The sequence below is a fragment of the Opisthocomus hoazin genome, chromosome 6 (genome assembly GCF_030867145.1).
Source record: "Opisthocomus hoazin isolate bOpiHoa1 chromosome 6, bOpiHoa1.hap1, whole genome shotgun sequence".
In the NCBI taxonomy this organism is placed as follows: domain Eukaryota; kingdom Metazoa; phylum Chordata; class Aves; order Opisthocomiformes; family Opisthocomidae; genus Opisthocomus; species Opisthocomus hoazin.
Window position 1 is genome coordinate 66549522 of NC_134419.1, and position 19247 is coordinate 66568768.

The window sequence follows — 19247 nt, forward strand, 5'->3', positions numbered from 1 at the left end:
TAACTTGTGGAATCCTCAGAAACCAACTATGGAGGAAACAGAAGAACCACAATAAGTACGAAGTACAAGGATAATGTTAAAAGAGTGAAGTTGTCATGGAAACCGCTCCAAAACTAGTACAGCCACAAAGGCAGCACCAGACCACAGTATCATAAAGATGGGCTTCAGTAGTCTGGGTTGAGCCCTGGGCTCTACTTTGTTAGTAATACTATTTGCTTGTAGGAAATAGAGGCACCGTTATCTACACTTCGATTTCAGTATTTTTTCCCTGGCATCAAGCACTTCTTAAGTAGAAGCAGCTGTATAGGTAGTTATGATACATTGTGCAGGCCGGGAAGAGTTTTGGCTGATCAGCTGTAGTTTAAGGGTGTATCATCTTGTTTGGTAGATACTATCTTTTCATTATCTGCTGCATAGTTGTTTTGTAACAGCCATTTCAACGAGTTTTAGCAGGTATAACTGAAGTTAGCTGGTTTTTAATTACTTGAACTAACAATATGTATAATTAAAGAAAAAAAAATTTCTCTTTTTTTTTTTTTACTAACACTACATTTTCAAATATTGTGCAGTGAAGACTGGTACAAAATAACATAGCTTCTTTGAAATGACTGGCTTATCGTAATTTCCAGAAATATATGGAGGTTATTATCTCCTTCATTGGCCTAACTCATGATTTATTGTAAAAACTGTGGTTTAATATTGCAGAGGTAGCTATTTGCTCCTGAATTCGAACAGGTACTTTTAGTTACTTTCTCAACATTCGGTGTTAGAGTTAATGTTTCCTTTTATCTGATTAAAGTAGATTTTTTTTTTTCCTTCTAAAATTCTCTATTAAAGAACACCTTTCCATATTTTGCAAAGAAGTTTGAACACTTGATGATACTGGTCAATCATGCAGGGGTTTTTTTAGTTTCCAAATGCTACTTAAGAATATTAAATATGGTATAGTAACTTTATACAAAACAAAGTCCAGTGTGGTTTTTTTCAGTAGGCCATACTACTGCTAACAGATTTATTTCATCAGGCTGTTAAAATCTGTAATTGTATGAATTTTTGAGTCTTGGTTCATATGTTTAAGAAAGCCTGAGATCATCTGCTTTCTAAGTAGCTCTGAGAGACACCTCTTGCCTTTGTGTTGTACAAGGACAGTTTTTCAATACTGATTACTCAGGCATCATCACCAAGCATATATGAAGCTAGATCTGACAATCCCAAGTTTACATGAAAGTGTAGCTTTTTATGTGCAAAAACATCTTTTGCTGATAGGGGTGTGTGTATTTTTCACTTTTTGGCGACCTTCATGATCTATGATTGTGGCTAAAGTTTTGCTGAGTAGAATGAGTCAGAAAGGAAAAGCTTCTTCATAGATTTGTTTTGCTGCCTGCAAAACATGCCACGTGGTTATACAACATCTCAAAAGAGATCAGGCGTCAGGAAGAAAGGTGATGAACAATTTTCTGCCTCGTATATCAGCTTTATTTCTGGTTGGCTGAACAACAGATGAAGGACGTACTTTTTTCAGTTGTAAATAGTGTTTAATCTTTAGGTGTCTACATGCTACATCACAGGAGGGGAGCTGCACAGTTGGGAAGGCAATGTTTGCTGGTGATAGGAAACTGAAACAGCTCCCCACAACCGAGCCTGAAACTTCATATTGGCCATCTGAAGATGAAAGGCTAGGAGTTATCTCTGAGCTGTAATCCTATTACGCTGGAACGGTGGCTCTGCTCTCCCTGCTGTCCATGGCTGGGAATATGCAACTTCTTGGCTGAGTGCCCGGACAGTAAACCTGCTTTTTAATATTCTGCTATCAGTCTCCTCACAAAGCTTTGGGCTCTGGAACTTATATTTGGATGCATGATACTGTATAAAAGTCCAGGATTGATAGGGAGGAGTCACTGATTTCACATACTGGCAGATCCTAGTTTTGTGTAGAATGCTTGTTCTTCTTTCTTGTACTTTCAGATGTGTACAGCATTTTTGTGCATTAGATGTCTTTGCCATTTGCAAGGGCTTTAGGTTCAGAAAATAATTTGCAAGTTCTAATTTACAGGATCATATTTATTCTATGAAAACCTGCAATCTGTATTTCTAAAAGTACTTCACCTTAGAATTAGGAGAATAAGTGCATTTTTCTCTGTGTTTTCTGGATGAGACAGTGCCATCCAAATCTCCCCCCTCCCCTCCCTTCCTCCTTGTCTCAAAAGGCAAGATTGAACCGTAACCACTGAAGATGCCAGTTTGGATTTCTTAGTGTAGAACTGAAGCTTAAATCATCTGTCACGGAAGCAGAATCGAATGTGTTTAGGCAGAGCGTTTGGAATAATTTGACTTGGTAGTTGAGAGCTAAAATGTAGGAAGAAACTGCTGGGCTACTAATACAGGACATATTTTGAAAGGGCAGAACCTCTGAGTAACGTGAATGGTTATTTAACTTCAAATGTTCATGTAGCCAAATGCAAAATGAGCGTATGCAAATTAAGACTGCATCTACGCAAACATTTTTACTCCTGCTCTGACCTTTGGAGAATGTTATATGGCAGAAGAAAGACTTCAGCCAAAGTCTGGAAAAAATAAACATGCCCACACAAAGCTGTAAATGCTTTTTATTCTTCTTAATCCAGAAGGCGGGGCGGGGTCCCCATACAATACAGTGGTACATAAATCTTATGCATGAACAGTAAAATCCTTTCCTACACAGTTCAAAAGAGCATATTTCTTACGTGCTTCTTACAGCAAGTCACATAGATGGGTATTTATTGTAGAGCGCATTGTGGGGTGGAGGCGAATAATGCCTTATTCAAAAAGAATTTGTAAAATAGTGTTTAAAATATATAAAGATTTTTTTTATTTTCAAGTGTAACTTGATGTATACTTAAAATGTTTTATCAGTCCTTAGAAATACCCAGTGGAAATACACTAATTCTAAAGTTTTTTTCTTTTGAGAACTAGAAAAAAGGTCTGGATCTAGACCTACAAAGTTTCAATATCTCAAGTCAGAACAAAGGCAAACATTTGTTTTGTTTGTAATTGTTAAGATCCTCGTAAAGGTAATCATACTGTCTCTATGATCACTTCTGGGTTTTAGTGAGGTGTTTTAATAGAGCTACCACAAGGCAGAAATAAAAGAAACTTACTCGAAGCAGATTTCTAGTTACTTCAAGGAAAAGGATCTGGGAAAAATCAAAATACGAAGTACTCTGTCAATAGGAAGAAAGCAATATATGCTATAAATGCAGTAAACTCCCTAGCATTATTTTTTTAAGTGTGCTTGTAAGGTACAGTGGAGAGTGTGTGGCCATGCATGTTTCAAAAAAGTAAACTTACAGTTAATATTTGAATTCTTTAGAAAGGGGGGTTTACAACCTCTTTTTTTTTTTTTTTGCACATATAAAGCTACCAAGTCTAATTCTGTGTTGAGTCAGACATCTGTTTCATCTTTCGTATTTAATTTACAGTGTAGCTCTAGAATAGGAAGATTGGTCTTTCATTCTTGCTATAAAACGTGAAACCAAAACAAATGATGCTTTTGTTAGGCAGACCTTTTTCTTATTAGAATGTGTGTTGGAAAACTTCTCAGTGCTTTGTTTTCAAATGATGTTACACAGAACCCTTATCTTTGTTGTTAAAAATGGGAGGGCAAATATTGAGGTTGGGAAGATTGGTTGTCTTTGTTTTGGAAAGAATATTGAGATAAAAATAAATGCTACAGAAAACCTTTACCCTCAACATAAGATGGATCAGCTAGGACTATGCTTCTAAGTGTGTTTTGCTGTTACTGCTGTTTTACTGAATGTTATCATAAATGTTTATTTCTGAATCTTTTATTCTCTTTTGCCACACTGAGAAAATTATTTATAGCTGTGAAAGTAATAATGTTTAGACCTTGGAAATAGTTCTTAAGAGTTCTTTCCTGCTGTCTCATATCAGTTTTTGTCTGATATTAGTATAATGAGATTAGGTGGCAGAAGTCATGTTTTGGGATTCTTGCTGTGCCCAGTCCTGGGTCCATCTCTGCTTAGGCTTGGGGCCAAGATGCCCCATGCAGCAGCCGCACCAGCAGAGAGAAAGGACCAACCACCTTGTGATGCTCCATCTCAGGAGTCAGAATTGCCCCTGTGGGTTCTTGTCTTTGGCTGCTTTGGAGAGAGCGTATGTCCCTGCTCATTTAATGTAATTTGAATGACAAAAGTTAGGTGGAGTAAATCTGGGCCTTTTCTTCATAGTCTTTACATATAATTGGTGAAGAATTGGTGAGCTTCATTTATTCAGAGGAAAAAAGTGATAACTGCTGGAAATGCCTTGACAAACTAGTGCTTCTGTGATGGCTTGAGAAAAAAATTACCTTCTTGTTGAAAGTTTACTAAATTCCAATTTACAGTATTCCTTCAAACATAAGTTGCAAGAGAATAATTAGAAAGTGTGTATAATTTTATGTGTGTATATATGTACACACACATATATAGGCTGTGTGTTCAATATTTGCTTTATGCCCCACATATAAAAAAAAAAAATCTCGCCTTGCCTAGTTTTGCTGGATTAGTTTCTCACCAATATTCTGTGAATAAGTATTTACGACAACTGGTTTCTGAAATTTTTTGCTATTTAAATAAATCACTGTAATTGTTTGTAATTCTTATGTTTAAAAAAAGGTCAAAGAATATGCACAGGAGAAATGCCTCCCCTCCGCCCTTTTTTTCCCCCTGGGTACCTAAGGTCATATTTTGCTTTTGCTTTTCAACTCAAAATCTTACTTGCTCTTCAGCTGACTGTATCACTACAGCAGTTCTAGCTCCCTGGTCTTAAGATGTGGAGCAATAAAGTGGAGGCTGGCAGCATTTTCAGCGTGGCCAACTTCAGCGAGTAGCCATGTGTGGAATTGCTCCTAGACTTCTGAAGCAAAGAGAGTAAAATGCTCAGACAAATTGATGATGGATTGGCAGCTGTTTAACATTGCAGCTCGAATACAGCCCCTGGCTGAAGAAGAGTGTAACCTACTGGTTACTGGTAGAGGACCTGGTTTTCTGCGTGGCTTTGCTTCGAACAGCTGTGCTGCCACAACGTGGGGAGTGTCAGAAGGGCAAGAAATGTGCAGTCAGGAATGAGAAGGTGGAAGCTACTTAGTACTCCTTGGCAAGTGTTAATAGATATGTTTCTGAGGAGCAGCACGGAGTACAAAATCTCAGGAGTACAAAACAATAAAGACCCTAAGCTATTGACTACGTGATGGTGTAAAGAATGTGACAAGAATCAAGTATTTTTATATTCCTGTCTTTCATTGTTTCCTGACCTTGAGATAAGTTGGTAAACCCTTTTTATGCTAGAATTTATCTAGTCTTTACTATGCAAGTATTCCGTTTTTGTAGAGAAGCAAACTAAAGGCAGGAAAGTAGTACAGAAATGTGAAGAGAGGGGTTTTTGTTTCCTCCTTTTTTTTTTTGCTGGTGACAGTTGCCTGGTGAAATTCACATGTATATGTTTGCTGTGACTTTTCTTTTATAGGCTCAGAACAAAGAAACAAAAGTACTGGCTGCTGCAAAGGTGATTGATACTAAATCAGAGGAAGAACTTGAAGATTACATGGTTGAGATCGATATTTTAGCATCCTGTGATCATCCTAATATTGTTAAGCTCCTAGATGCTTTCTACTATGAAAACAATCTGTGGGTAGGTATTTTATCTTCTCGAAATGCTTTTACTTATTTCAAAAGGTTATTGAAATCACATTTCTTTTCTTGGCTTTATTAAAAGATCATTTGTCAATCATATTTCTTCTGGGTTGTCACTATTGTGATAACTATTCAGTTTCAAAAAATTTATAAATTATGAATATGACTTGGGAAATTATCACTGTAAAATTGAGCTACACTAAGTCTTTTGGTCAGGAGTTTGAATCTAAAATTTGGAAATTAGTTCATTTTGGTATATGGAGAGAGTTCTTGGTGCTTATTTGTAACAGCAGGACTCAGATTTTAATTGCATTAGCACAATTTAGAGTGAGATTCAGAATCTGCAGCTGAAAAATAAATAATGTGCTGAAAAGGTCAGCCTGCAAAGTACGTATTTTAGGTATAAGTGAATTCATTGGTACATCCAGGAAGGATGGTTTACCAGGACTTGAACCATCGTTAATTTACTTAAAATCTAGATATTTGTACATAGAAATGTAGTGGGCATATGTAAGACTGTACGTCACTCTTCTGCTGTATCCTGTGCACTGAATAGCTTTAGCTATGAAAATACAATTTTTCCTTTTAGATGATCCAATGCAATACTTATAAGTGCTTGTGGAATTGTACAAAGAATATGTATGAAAAATTTGTGTGATCTGAATGCAGAGTAAAATGTTATTGTATAAAACAGCAGAATAGTGAAAAAATTTCCACGCGTAAAGGTCAACATAAAGGCAGAATATGAAACTGAGTGGATAGGCTTCACTGGCAGAATAAAGATAGGAGTGAGTAGTTTAAAAATGAAATTGTGGATATATAATTACAGTGAAATACAGAGGCCTGAAAATGGCAGCGGGAAGGCTATAATGATGTAGTAGGTAAACAGAATTTAGTGGAGAAAAAAAAGAAAAGAATGATAGTTGGACATAAAATATGTTTTTGCTTTCCAGTTTTAGAAACACAGTTTCTCTACCAAAGAGGCCATTGTCAGATCAAACAGCAAATTTTAAAGAAAGAAATGTTTTATTAACAATTTCCCACACATAACTTGCTTGGCAGTAGGTATGCAGAAGCATGTAAATGGAATAATGGTTTAAAGGATTTACAAGGAGTTGCCTTATATAATACATTTGTTAGTACCATTGTTGTGAGGATTAATTATAATGGTAATTTGAAGTAATATGTAACATAAGTGGTGTATGTATAAGTGTTATGGTATAAGGTATAATTTGAGCTTTCCTCTTTGGTAAGCAATTATACCCTGATTTTAATGGTACTGTAAAGGAAAAAAATTAAGATATTATTTCCCAGAATATTGACTGTTAGGATTCTGACAGGAAATACCTGTTAGCTGTCAGACTGAAAATTATAATTTAATGCTTAAAGCAAAGAAGAAAAACACATAAGGAGTGATGGGGTATCAGTCTTGGATGACCTTTCCTCTTTCTTGCCCTTCTCATTCCCATCGTCTAACTTTTCTCCTTTGTGTATGTTCTTTCTGTCCTACATGTCAGCATAGTTTGTGCCTGAAAATAGTTGCAGTTTATTTTTGTTTCACATGGAAACTGAGAACTGGAGATGGAGTTCTTTGAGTATTATTAGATTCTGGGATAAAAGCCTTGATGTATTGTAGGCATCAATGAAAATGGAGGAAAAGGAATGTAAACATCTGAATTTACTAATTTTCTGTAACTTTTAAGAGTGTTTATCCATATTTTCATCTCATCTGAAACAATAGAGGAGATAACATTTGCTACTGGAAAACCATCTGGCTCTTACACTTGGGCTTTTCAGAGAGATTATACTGTAGAATTACATTGTAATAATTGAGAAATGAGTTTTCAAAGATTATGTACATCACATTACAATGAGTCAGATTCAAGCTGACTTTTATTATGTTTTATAAGTTTTATTATGCAATTTTATCTTTGGGTTAAAATTTTTGTCTGAGGATCTCCAAATTTTTTAATTTTTCAAATAACTTGCTTGAGCAGCACAGCCCTACTTTTAGCTGGGTAACAGTACCAATATTTTGCAGAGGTTAGTGAAATGATTTGTCAAGGCCAAATAGTCTGAAACTCAGATTTCCCAATAATACTTAATCAATAGTTCAGTTCAGCAGAACTATTTAATTAGTAATTTGTGTATTCTTTTTTTTATATGCAGATCCTGATCGAATTTTGTGCAGGTGGAGCAGTAGATGCAGTAATGTTGGGTAAATGAGTTGCTTCAAATAATAAACTTAATAACATCTTAAAATTATAATATATATTTTAAGACTTGTTTCACATGTATATTGTTTTGAAATACAAATATTTATGTAATCAGTGTGCTATATGTGTTGAACATTGGGGTTTTAAAATTAGCATTTACACCTGTGTCTATGGACATTATAACTTCTTAGGTTAATTTTTTCTTATTTTTAAAATGTTTTTTTACTTTTCAAAACACATTTTTTGTCTTGATCCTTCAAGTGGATGTGGTGAGTTGTTCTCATATGCTTACAGAGCGCTCTGTTGTTATAACGTAATCTGTATGAGTCCTTTTCAGGATCTCATTCTTCCCCTTCCCCTGCCATCTTCCACATTATGTTATGATAATTTTCTATATTGCATTAGCCTGAAAGTTAGATTTTTCTGTGCTTATTCCACGAATATGGTGAATGCTAATACCAGTAATAAAGGATCTAGTCATTAACATCTCAGTGTACCATGCAAAAGAACCAATCTCTAAACTGTATAGCTTTTTCACGGTTCAGAGAGGTAGGTGTGCGTGTGCATGATGAGGAGGGGTCTGGGTACAGGGGATGAAATTTTGACTGAAAGGAGCAAATATTTTAAGATGGAAGTTCTTCTGACATACGATGTTCAGAATCTGTCAGATTAATTAATTTTCACATATACCTCTATACTGATTGCTATGAACACATAACAACATAAAATGCAAAAATGTTGGGTTTATTTATGTCTTTCTCTCTTGTAGAGCTTGAAAGGCCATTAACAGAGCCGCAGATCAAAGTGGTGTGCAGGCAGACACTGGAAGCATTGAACTACTTGCATGAAAATAAGATCATCCACAGAGATCTAAAAGCTGGCAATATTCTTTTCACGTTAGATGGAGACATTAAACTAGGTAAGCACATTGCATGTAAGTCTTTGCCACAACTTTGCATGGTCTTATGATTGTGTTTTCCTTAGGCTGTATTTTGGCAGAGTTCAGTATTTATTCAAATATCAGTCTAACAATGAGAGCTTTTTCAGATGCAAGTGGTTTGCTACTATGAAGAAAGAAAAGAAAAAAAAAAACCACCCACCAAACTGCTGAATAAATGTCCTAACCGTACTTGGCACATCTTTCAGACTTCAAAATCAGCAGGGGTAGGAGTTGCATCAGTATCTGTACCAAGCTGCCTGAAGTCAGACACAGGTCCTACTGTTTCTTAGTATAATGTTCTTTATACTGAACTTTACTATGGTAACATCAGAACTTCCTTTGAAGTTGTTAGTTCAGGAAATGAACATCCTTCACTATCACCAAAAACCAGTACCTAGTACTGTCATCTCTTCCGTTATTGAGGGAGAAGTAATAATCTTAATTACTCAACTTGGGTTTTCCATGCCTTTTTTAATTGTTCGTTGCACTGAAATTAAGATCAAACAGCCTGGAAGAAAATTAATACACGCTTTCTATTGTTGATTCCTATTATTTTATTTGAGTTTAAACAGCCACCCATATTTTCCCTCTGTGGTAGGGAATCCATGAGGATTCCTCCATGAATAACTGACAAAGGACTACTGGTGGTGAATAGCATCCCTTCATTCAGCCAGGAAAAGATAGAAATTGTCTGGATCCACTTTGTTCAGGGCAGATGTGTATAAGCTGTCAACCTTTACACTGGCTCTACTGATGTCGTAGTTCCATGACATAGCATCTTGCATTCAGGTTTCAAAAGTTTCTCTCTGCATGATGTGTGTGATTAGTTGTACTTCCTCAGATGCAAGGTACACATAGGGTAAAGGTAAGGAGAAACAGAACACCATCACAGTGAAACAGAGCTCTAAATTCCCAGCCTTGCTACAGATGTTCCTTTTAAACGTAAGCAAGAGTGTCCAAATTCACAAATGTATCTACTACGTAACTCGTATACCTCTGCAAGGTATAGTGCATCATCTCTGTCAAGAAGTTGAGAATATTTAAGAACCTGTTTTGCTGGATTGATCGGTTAAGTGTATCTGTGCTTTTTGCATGAGTTTCCTTGCACAAGATTATTACTTGTACATATATGTGCATGTGCCTTTTTCTTCATCCGCAAAGTACAGATGACTTTATTTTGGAAGATTTAGTGATGGACTCAGTTTCATAGGCCTTCTTTATAAATGTAATAGCACCACTACCTTAGTTGCTTAGTACTACTGGAAAAGAATTCACAGATCATAGCGAGATTCTCATGGTCAGAGAGAGAATCATTTGTTTCTGTTCATTTTATTTGCCTCACATGACCTTTCTCCTCATACAGCCTGAAACTATTTTAAGCTTTTGTCAAGCTTAGCTGACATACAGGACTGTGCAGGCTGTCAAGATGCTAATATACCATTCAGACCACAGGGAGATTTCTTCCATGCGTACGTTTAGTGATGTATTCAGGTTTGCTAATTAAGATTTCTAAAAAAAGATTTACTTTAGTTTTGAAAAGTGTACAGTATCCTTTGAAAGATCATTTTGCTCCTTTTAAACTATTTGCATTTTGCTTCTGGTACACAAAGAAATGGGTAATTCGTTGTCTTACAAATATGTGAACGGCAAATAAATGTCCTTCATTGCATGTTATTTTTATAGGAATTTGAGTCTTATTATTTCAGTATCCGTAGTCCCTCAAGATTTCAGATTTTGCGTTTGAACAAATAGCTGTCTTAATCCTTACAGATTTTTTTTTTCCACAGAGCAAAATTAGTCTTCTCAAGTGTTGAGCCCATCAAGTAATTTTGTACAGATTAAAGACGGCAACATATGTCTATTTTGTTCCTTTGCTTTAGATCTTTAGATCTAGATCTTTATTAAACAAGTTACATCTATAATAAGCATAGAACACATATTTAAATGTGGTCTTTTTTTCCTGAGAAATGTAGTGCTTTATAGACAAGCAACATTAATTGCAAAGATAAAGTTGATTTTTGGATGGACATTACATCAAAGATACATATGTGAGCTTTCAGATATTTAATATAAAGTGGAAAGTCATGTGGAAAGAAACCTGTAAGATAAAGGGAAAATCTAGCTTTATGATAATTTGAATCCTGAAATTAAAAATTGAATGAGTTGTTGAATTAATGAGCGCGCAAATATGCCATGTCTGAGGAATACAGCCTTTATAGAAGTTATTTTGTAATGAACGTAATTTAAACCAGTTATTTCTATAGTAAATATATGCATTGGATTTGTCCCACACAACAATAGCATTACTTTTTTTAGCAATGGAGAATAACGTTTATTCAATATCCCTCATTAGAAATGCTACAGAACCTTGGCACTCAGTTATCAAAATGCAAATATTTTTATCTCACTTTGAAGTTTTAATACTGCAGCATGTTTGTTCTGGAACATACAACATTTTAAAAGAGAGTTGTAAAATATAAAAATGCAATGTATTTTCCACCACCCATTTAATAGCCTTTTACTGTTTGCTTTAAGCGGATTTTGGAGTATCAGCTAAAAATACAAGAACAATACAAAGAAGAGATTCTTTTATTGGTACACCATATTGGTAAGTGCACTGTTTTGCTGACTTTTAGCATGAGTGAATATCTTAATATTACCTTTGTTGTTAATATTACAAGCTTGATACAATACCGTGTAAATATATTAAGTAAGGGTACAATGTGCTTCTTAAAATGCTTCAGTGAATTTAGCTATTTAGAACCTTTTTCAGAACAGGTAGGAGTGCATTTTCTAATCTGGTACTCCATTATTCTCTTTGCAGGATGGCTCCAGAAGTAGTGATGTGTGAGACCTCTAAAGACAGGCCTTATGATTACAAGGCTGATATTTGGTCTCTTGGCATTACTTTAATAGAAATGGCTCAAATAGAGCCACCTCATCATGAATTAAATCCAATGCGAGTGCTTCTGAAAATAGCAAAATCTGATCCGCCTACATTAGCACAGCCTTCAAAATGGTTAGTATTTCATTTGGAACTTTCTCAACCCCATTTTTAGATTTTGTGTGAGGCATGCCAAGTCATATATGTACTAAACTTACATTCATGTTGAGCTTTATGGGACTAGCTTTATGTGTAAAGTCAGGTACATATTCTATGTATGTTCTACATGTATACATGGGTGCATACATCTCTCACTGTACAACTGGGACTAGGGCTTTTTTGTCATACTTCTGTATAGAAGCTTTTATACTGAAATATTTTGCAGATTTTGCATTAAAATGTATGCAAAATAGCTTTTTACAAGTGCAGTAAAAGATCTGAAGACCATCTGAAAAACAAAATCGGATGAAAGGAGACTAATGTATTTTTATACTAAGAAAACATTTTCAAAGGCCATGATCTATTTGGTCATTTTAATATCTTTATGTGTTTCAGTTAGTGATATCGCAGATGTGGTGTATTATACATCCAGAGCCAAAAGTAAACTCTTCTATAAATGGAAGAACGTTTTAAAGATTGTATTGGTGCCACAATGGCCTTTGCATTCCCATACTATCTTTGTGGTTTTCTAAATCAATAGCAGGGCCTGGAGTTGCAGTGTAGATGCATGTGAAAGCAAAAGAATATTTCACTGTGCGCTAGTCTGATGTCAAGACAAAAACCACTACTTGTTTGCTTTTTTGTGTAGGTCATCAGATTTTAAAGATTTTCTGAAGAAATGTTTGGAAAAGAATGTAGATGCAAGGTGGAGTGCGACTCAACTTCTACAGGTAGGAAGAGTTAATTATTCAGAACTATTGTTTAAAGGCAGGCGTATTTTGTATTTTTTAAAAGCAGATCAGCATCATAGTAACTACTTAAATAATTTCAAAATAAGTGTTCATACACAATCTGTTTTTAACATTCTTGCGTTAATGTCTCTGGTAAAATCTGATTAAATGATATCAAGTGCAGATCAAATTCTTTATTTACATATTTTGATGTAATATAACTAATTACTTTGCATAAGTATTTAAATTACACTTTGATATTTATAATGGATGAAGGAGATATTTACATAAGCAGTCAGTTGGTGACAGGTGGTTTAAAAGCTTTAGTGCTCAGCCTTCCTCTATAATGCTGTCACTGCAGAACAGCTAAACAAGAGTGGATGTGACTAGGTACATTTGACTCTGTTTAACGTCAGCACGCATTTACTTTATCCAGAATACATCCGGTGTATGTTGACTAGATTTAAGCAGCAGGGCCAAGCAGAGAAAGAAGATTCAGACAGTAGGAGAAGAAACAGGTAGCGGTTTCTCCTTGAAGAAAAATGTAGAATTCTACGCTTTTGTTAGGAAAAATTGTTCTAAAAACAAAGCAGCCTTTTTCTAGAAAGACTATTTCTAGATAATGCTTATCAGAAAATAATTTAACTGTGGAGCTGAAAAGAAATGAAATTCTTGAATGAGGTTTCCAGGACAAATAACCTTTTAAAAAATCTTTCTACTTTTATTCTTTGGACTGTGAAACAGGTCAGTATAAATGAATTATTTGTATTTTTAGCAAGTTTGTTAGACTACTTAGTATATTTGAATACAAATGTTTGATTTTAAATCTACTGCAGAAAAAAATACATTAAGACAGTTACAATTCATGCTAACTGAATTTTCAAGTTTGAGATAACTTTAGAGAACTGTTACTTCGGTTATATTTCTTTCAAGTTATGATTTTCCCACTGTGTACAATGAAGTCAGCACTTAATACTGTGCATATTTTTTATTTTCACAAGCATCCATTTGTTACTGTTACTTCCAATAAACCAATAAGAGAATTGATTGCAGAAGCTAAGGCTGAAGTTACAGAAGAAGTTGAAGATGGTAAAGATGAGGATGAAGAAGAAGAAACAGAAAATTCTCTGGTCAGTTTAAAACTCACTTTTTCAAATATGCAGCTACTTTCAATCACCAGTTTACTATGGAGAACTCAGTTTCTGATGTACTACTCAACTTTGGCATCAAGTCTTCTAAGAATAACAACATAAACTTACTGTAACTTTATTGCAAAATAAGTTGTCAACATTTTCAAAATTATCATGTTCTTAAACTCCTTAAGAACTTACAGTGAAGACTGTTATCTAATAAAGAATATTATCTTCATTTATTGTTACATGTATACGTAGTGTAGAATTTTAAAAATCAGACATCGATTTTTATATATATGGTTTTAAGTCAAAATGACTAGATGAATGAGTAAATGCATATTTGTATTCCATAAGATACTTAAAACATTAAGGAAGGTATGTGACCATTATACTATAAACTAAGTTTGTGATTTTACAGTGTGGCTGTCAAAGAAAAAAACAAAAGCAAAAAAACCAAGAAGCACACCTCCATTCCCTCCACTCCCCTCACCAAGCTAGTCACATCCCCTGCCGTTCGTACCACTTTCCCTGTCCACCCCAGCAGGTTTCCAAACATGTATTCCCACCAACTTCCTCCAGGACTTAATGTCTACCTCCTAAGGCATCACCCACCACCTCCCTCTGCTGATTAGCTGCTAAGCCATCAATCCGCAGGAGTCCACCCTGTCACTCAATTAAGTGTCTGGACACAAGCAGCAGGTTAGGAAACTGTGAGGTAGATGCATTGACATTATTTACTTGTGGTAGTTTTAAAAACTCCTTGGAGATCCACACTAAGCTTCTAGAGCAGTCACATGAAGAAATCTTTTAAATGCACTTTTGACTTAAAAGGAATTGTTTTCTGAATGCTTAGGAAAACCTTAAGGAAGGGCACGTGTGATCAAACCCATGCTTGTTACAATAGCTAGTATGTTCCCAATGGCCAATCAGAAGCCTGATCTGCAGATTACAGGGTTCTAACAGTAAGCGTAGACAGATATCGCAGTCACTTTGAAGAATGAAAGGGCAATTATGGTTGAAATGATACTTTATTAGTACATTCTTTTGTATGTCTGTATGTAATCCTATAATATTCATTCATATTCTGCCAGCAGCTATTTCTACAGTTATGTGACTGTTAATATTCTAGTTCCATATTGCTGCTTATTCAGATCTGCTGGAGGTTTTCACCATTTCAATGGAGTTTCACAGTGATTAAAAAACAGAAACAGAAAAATTTTTTTCAGGCATTTTTAACAAAGAACACAAGGAAAGATATTCTTTTTGATGAAGCAGAAGGTCTTAATATTGCATTTTTATCAGTGCTGCACCAATTAAAGATACACAGCTTCTTCCTAGCCAAACTGTCAAAAAGACGTGTCTTTCAAATCCAGCTGTAGATGGGACTACTGGGGAACTGAACTAATGAAAAAAAAAGAACAGGCAATGTGATTGGAAAAAGGCTCTTGAAGATTCTGTTAAGCGTGAGGCAGAGGGCTGATCTTGATCCCTTTCCTTCAATCACAGTGTAGTTTATTAAATTATGAGAAATGGAAGAGGGTTCTTGTGAAACTGCTCAGTTCAGAGCTTGTCTGCAGGTCGTGCAGTTGTTCTGGGGTAATACCTAATGAACTACTCTGAGATCATAAACTTCATATAACTCTGCCTGTAAATACAATATTCAACTCTATTCAGATATTCTTCAGTAGAACTGTGCTTTAATTAAGCTAGAAAATGATTAAATGTTTTTCCTCCTTTAATTTTTTAGCAGTTACCTGCAGACAAGCGTGCATCCTCCGACCTTAGTATTGCCAGCTCTGAAGAGGATAAACTTTCACAGAATGCCTCTGTTCTGGAATCTCTTTCTGAGAAAACAGAAAGTAACGCAGTGGAAGACAAAGCCAGCGCTATATTTCCGGATGAAAAAACAACTGGAGATGAATCTGAGGACATTCAATTTAGGAAAACAGCTGATAACATATGCGATACTACTGTTGGTGATATGAAAGTGCAGAATGGTTCTGTGCCAACCGGTGAAAATGAGCAAGGCCAAGTATTGTCAGCTGAAAAGACTGGAGAAAGCCTGGAAGAAGCACGTGAAGATATGGAGCCCCAGAAAGGAGAGAAAGAACTTGATGCTGTAACAAAATCAGAAATAAAGGATGAACCCAGCCTAAAAATAGAGAAAGAAAATGATATAGGAAATGAACAGACAGAATATAATAAACTGAAAATAATACCTACAGCTGAAAATAGTGTAGAAACTGAAGAAGCCATTTCTAAGGAAACTGGTGAAAAAGAGGAGAAGGAAAAGAGAACAGATGTCTCAGAAAGTAAGGAGGAAAAGATCCCTGCAGAAAATACTACAGAGGAAAAGGAAGGTGAAGAAGGTCAGAAAGAGTCTGTAACAGACAGCACCACAGAAACTCTACCTGATGCTGCAGTTAAAGTGGCTGATGAAGAAAAGGAACTAGCAAAGCATGGAATTGACAACATTAAGGAGATAGGTGGTATTGATGAAAAACAGATCAGCGATGGGGATAAGATACCTGAGAAGGAGGATAAGCCAGTGGAAAGTAAGGATAAGCAAGTCCATGAGACAACCAGCTCTGAAGAAACTCTGTTGGAAAGCCAAGATAAAGTGATCAAAGTAGACAAGAAACTGGCAGAAAGTGAAATTAAGGATATTTGTGATATAAGCAGCATGGAGGAAACGGAGATCAAAGACTCTGGAAAAGATGACGTAGACCAGAAGGCAATACAGAGCAAGCCTGAGGATATTTCTAATAAAGTGGTGGATAAACTGACTGATATGGACCAAAATGCAGAAGAGCACAGACCTGAGAATATCCAGGAAAACAATATTCAGATAGACAAAGAACATTCGGAAGTTACTTCTGATGGAATAATGAAGAATAAGCTTCACGATAGTGCCGATGAACAAGCCAATGACTCTGAAGTCACTCCAGTCCCCAGTATTAATGTTAGTGCTGAAGAAAATGAGGAGAAAGTTAAAACAGAGAGTCAAGACAGTACTGAAACTCTACAGCAGCTAGAATCGGAGAATTTGAAAGAAAATGATGCGGACTCAGGCACTGGTTCTACGGCTGATAGCAGCAGCATTGATTTGAACTTGTCAATTTCTAGTTTCCTTAGTAAAAACAAAGAGACAGGATCAATATCTTTACAGGTAAGTATAAGCAATCATATATTTTTATCTAAAATCCTATGTGAGTGTGACCCTAAAATTATTTCCAAGTTTGACGTTTGTAACAATGAAAATTGAGTGAGAAACTAGTATGAAACTGTGGAATATAAAGCTTTGTAGAAACAGAAGTATTCTAAATTGCATGCTCTAACAGTGTCTGGATTTTGTGCAGTTATGCAGCAAAGCTAGAATCCACAGAGCTGCTAATTATTTTCTTATTTTGTTGCATAATGGTATTTTAAAAATGTAGACTAGCATATGGCAGGAAGTCTAACAATATTAAAGGTGAAGATTTGTGAGTGTTTCAGTAGTTCAGAGCTGATATTCACAAAGACTAGTTCAATGCAATAGTATGCACAGAATCCCTGTCTTAACAGGACATATCTCTTCTGACACTTAATCTTACATTGAATTACTGTCACTTCCATCTTCTGTGTCCCTGTTTAGATTTAGGAGATCTAAGGCAGACAGTCTCTCAGGTTTGTTTATTTTCAACGCTGTGCTCCTGTGGTTGTACTGTATCGATGCAGTTACGTCAGAATGAATGAGTTTTTTCAGAGGAAGCATATTCCAAATTATGAACTTTGTCTGTATCTTTATACTAATGTGGTTATAGCCATACTAGGATAGTCACTGTGTAACCATGGGTCTGAAGAAAAAACACTCCACCCCCCCAAAAAATCACAATTGTGCAAAGCGTGTTTGCAGTAGCCCTAACACAATGGAGGTGCAGTTTCAGCTGGGGTCCCGATTCTCTTGTAATCAAACAACAGCAGCTCTGAGAAGTGAGATTTCTCCAATTCTGTAGGCAAAATCATCATGTGATTTTTCACTAATATATATGAATAAAAAAAATAAACTTGCTAGTTTAATTTATTTCGAAAGTAGAAGTAAATAGGTGAGTAAACTGCTGTTTTGTTTCAGTACTTTTTTTCAGAATTAAATATCTTTTTTTAGTGGCTGGAAAACTATGGTCAAAAGCAAACAGTAATTGCAGCCATCTTCAGCTCTTGAAAATAAAACTACATCAGTGCTGTTCAGGGCTTATCTAGATTTTTTAAATTTTTTTTTCTTCAGGCAATTTAGATGATCGATAATTACAGTTTTCCTTTGCTGACTAGAGAAGGTTTCAGTACATTAGAATTTTTCAAGTTCTCACTTGATTAGCGAGGTACCTGATATGCGAGAACAACTCCTGATTACTATACAGTAGGCCTTCACAGAAATACTTGAAGAAATTTAATATTAAGAAAAAAAGAGAAAAAAGGATATAGCTTGTATAAGTACAGAATAACTTAGCAATGCTTTATTCAGGAAACGAGAAGACAAAAGAAAACTTTAAAGAAAACTCGGAAGTTTGTTGTGGATGGAGTAGAAGTGAGTGTAACCACATCAAAAATAGTTACTGAAAATGACTCGAAAAGTGAAGAAATGCGATTTCTACGGTAAGTGGTTTTAAAAGTAAAATTAACAAGAGGTTAGCAGCTATTTTTTTTCTCTTTGAATAAAAGAAGGGGGCTAATGATCTTATTTCTGTAATATTTGAGGATTAGTTTCAATTATTTTGTTAGTAGAAAGAAATGCAAACTGTTTCTTAGTAAGCCAATCAGTTCAAAACTAGTTTTACTGGACCTAAGTTGTAGATGCTTTTTTCATCTTTTGTAACTGTCCCCTTCTTTTGTTTTCCCATCAATATTAAGTGTTCTTTTACGTTACTAGGCGTCAAGAGCTCAGAGAGCTAAGGCTTCTTCAGAAAGAGGAACAGAGAGCCCAACAGCAACTCAGCAATAAGCTTTTGCAACAGCGAGAACAGATGTACAGACGTTTTGAGCAGGAAATGACAGTGAGTTTCTGGATTTTGGTGCTCTTAAAATATGACAACTTGATGGAGTAGGCAGAACACTACTAGCAACAATCGGATGTTTCCTTTTATGGTGGCTATAGCTTAGTTTTAGTTCTTATTAACAAAAGGCAATATTTTGCATTGTGGAGTGCCCAGCTTGTACGCTAGAACTCGCCTGCCAGAACAGTTCATCTTGCCATCCACTGCTGTGGTACAGCACTTCACTGAACAGAACTTCGTTTTCTAAAAAAAAGATGTGAAATTATTTTTACAGAGCAAAAAGCGACAGTATGATCAAGAAATAGAAAATCTAGAAAAGCAGCAGAAACAGACAATAGAGCGCTTGGAACAGGAACACACAAATCGTTTACGAGATGAAGCAAAACGCATCAAAGCAGAACAGGAGAAGGAATTGTCCAAATTCCAGAACATGCTGAAGAACAAAAAAAAGGAGGTAAGAGGCAATGATAATAATATAGAAAATA

The 19247-nt window shown here is 35.5% G+C and overlaps 1 protein-coding gene across 3 annotated transcripts in view; it reads left to right on the plus strand.

The window, feature by feature from the left end:
* SLK (STE20 like kinase) overlaps positions 1–19247 on the plus strand; it is a 50635-nt gene that overhangs the window by 15662 nt on the left and 15726 nt on the right. For 2 of the 3 annotated variants that reach the window (XM_075423681.1, XM_075423678.1), the window contains exons 2-12: positions 5503–5667; positions 7839–7887; positions 8655–8804; positions 11361–11433; positions 11650–11844; positions 12518–12599; positions 13601–13729; positions 15480–16901; positions 18234–18364; positions 18639–18762; positions 19037–19216. In XM_075423681.1, coding sequence (XP_075279796.1) covers positions 5503–5667; positions 7839–7887; positions 8655–8804; positions 11361–11433; positions 11650–11844; positions 12518–12599; positions 13601–13729; positions 15480–16901; positions 18234–18364; positions 18639–18762; positions 19037–19216 — 2700 coding nt within the window. The remainder of the gene's footprint in view (positions 1–5502; positions 5668–7838; positions 7888–8654; positions 8805–11360; positions 11434–11649; positions 11845–12517; positions 12600–13600; positions 13730–15479; positions 16902–18233; positions 18365–18638; positions 18763–19036; positions 19217–19247) is intronic. The other variant, XM_075423680.1, reaches the window with a different exon arrangement.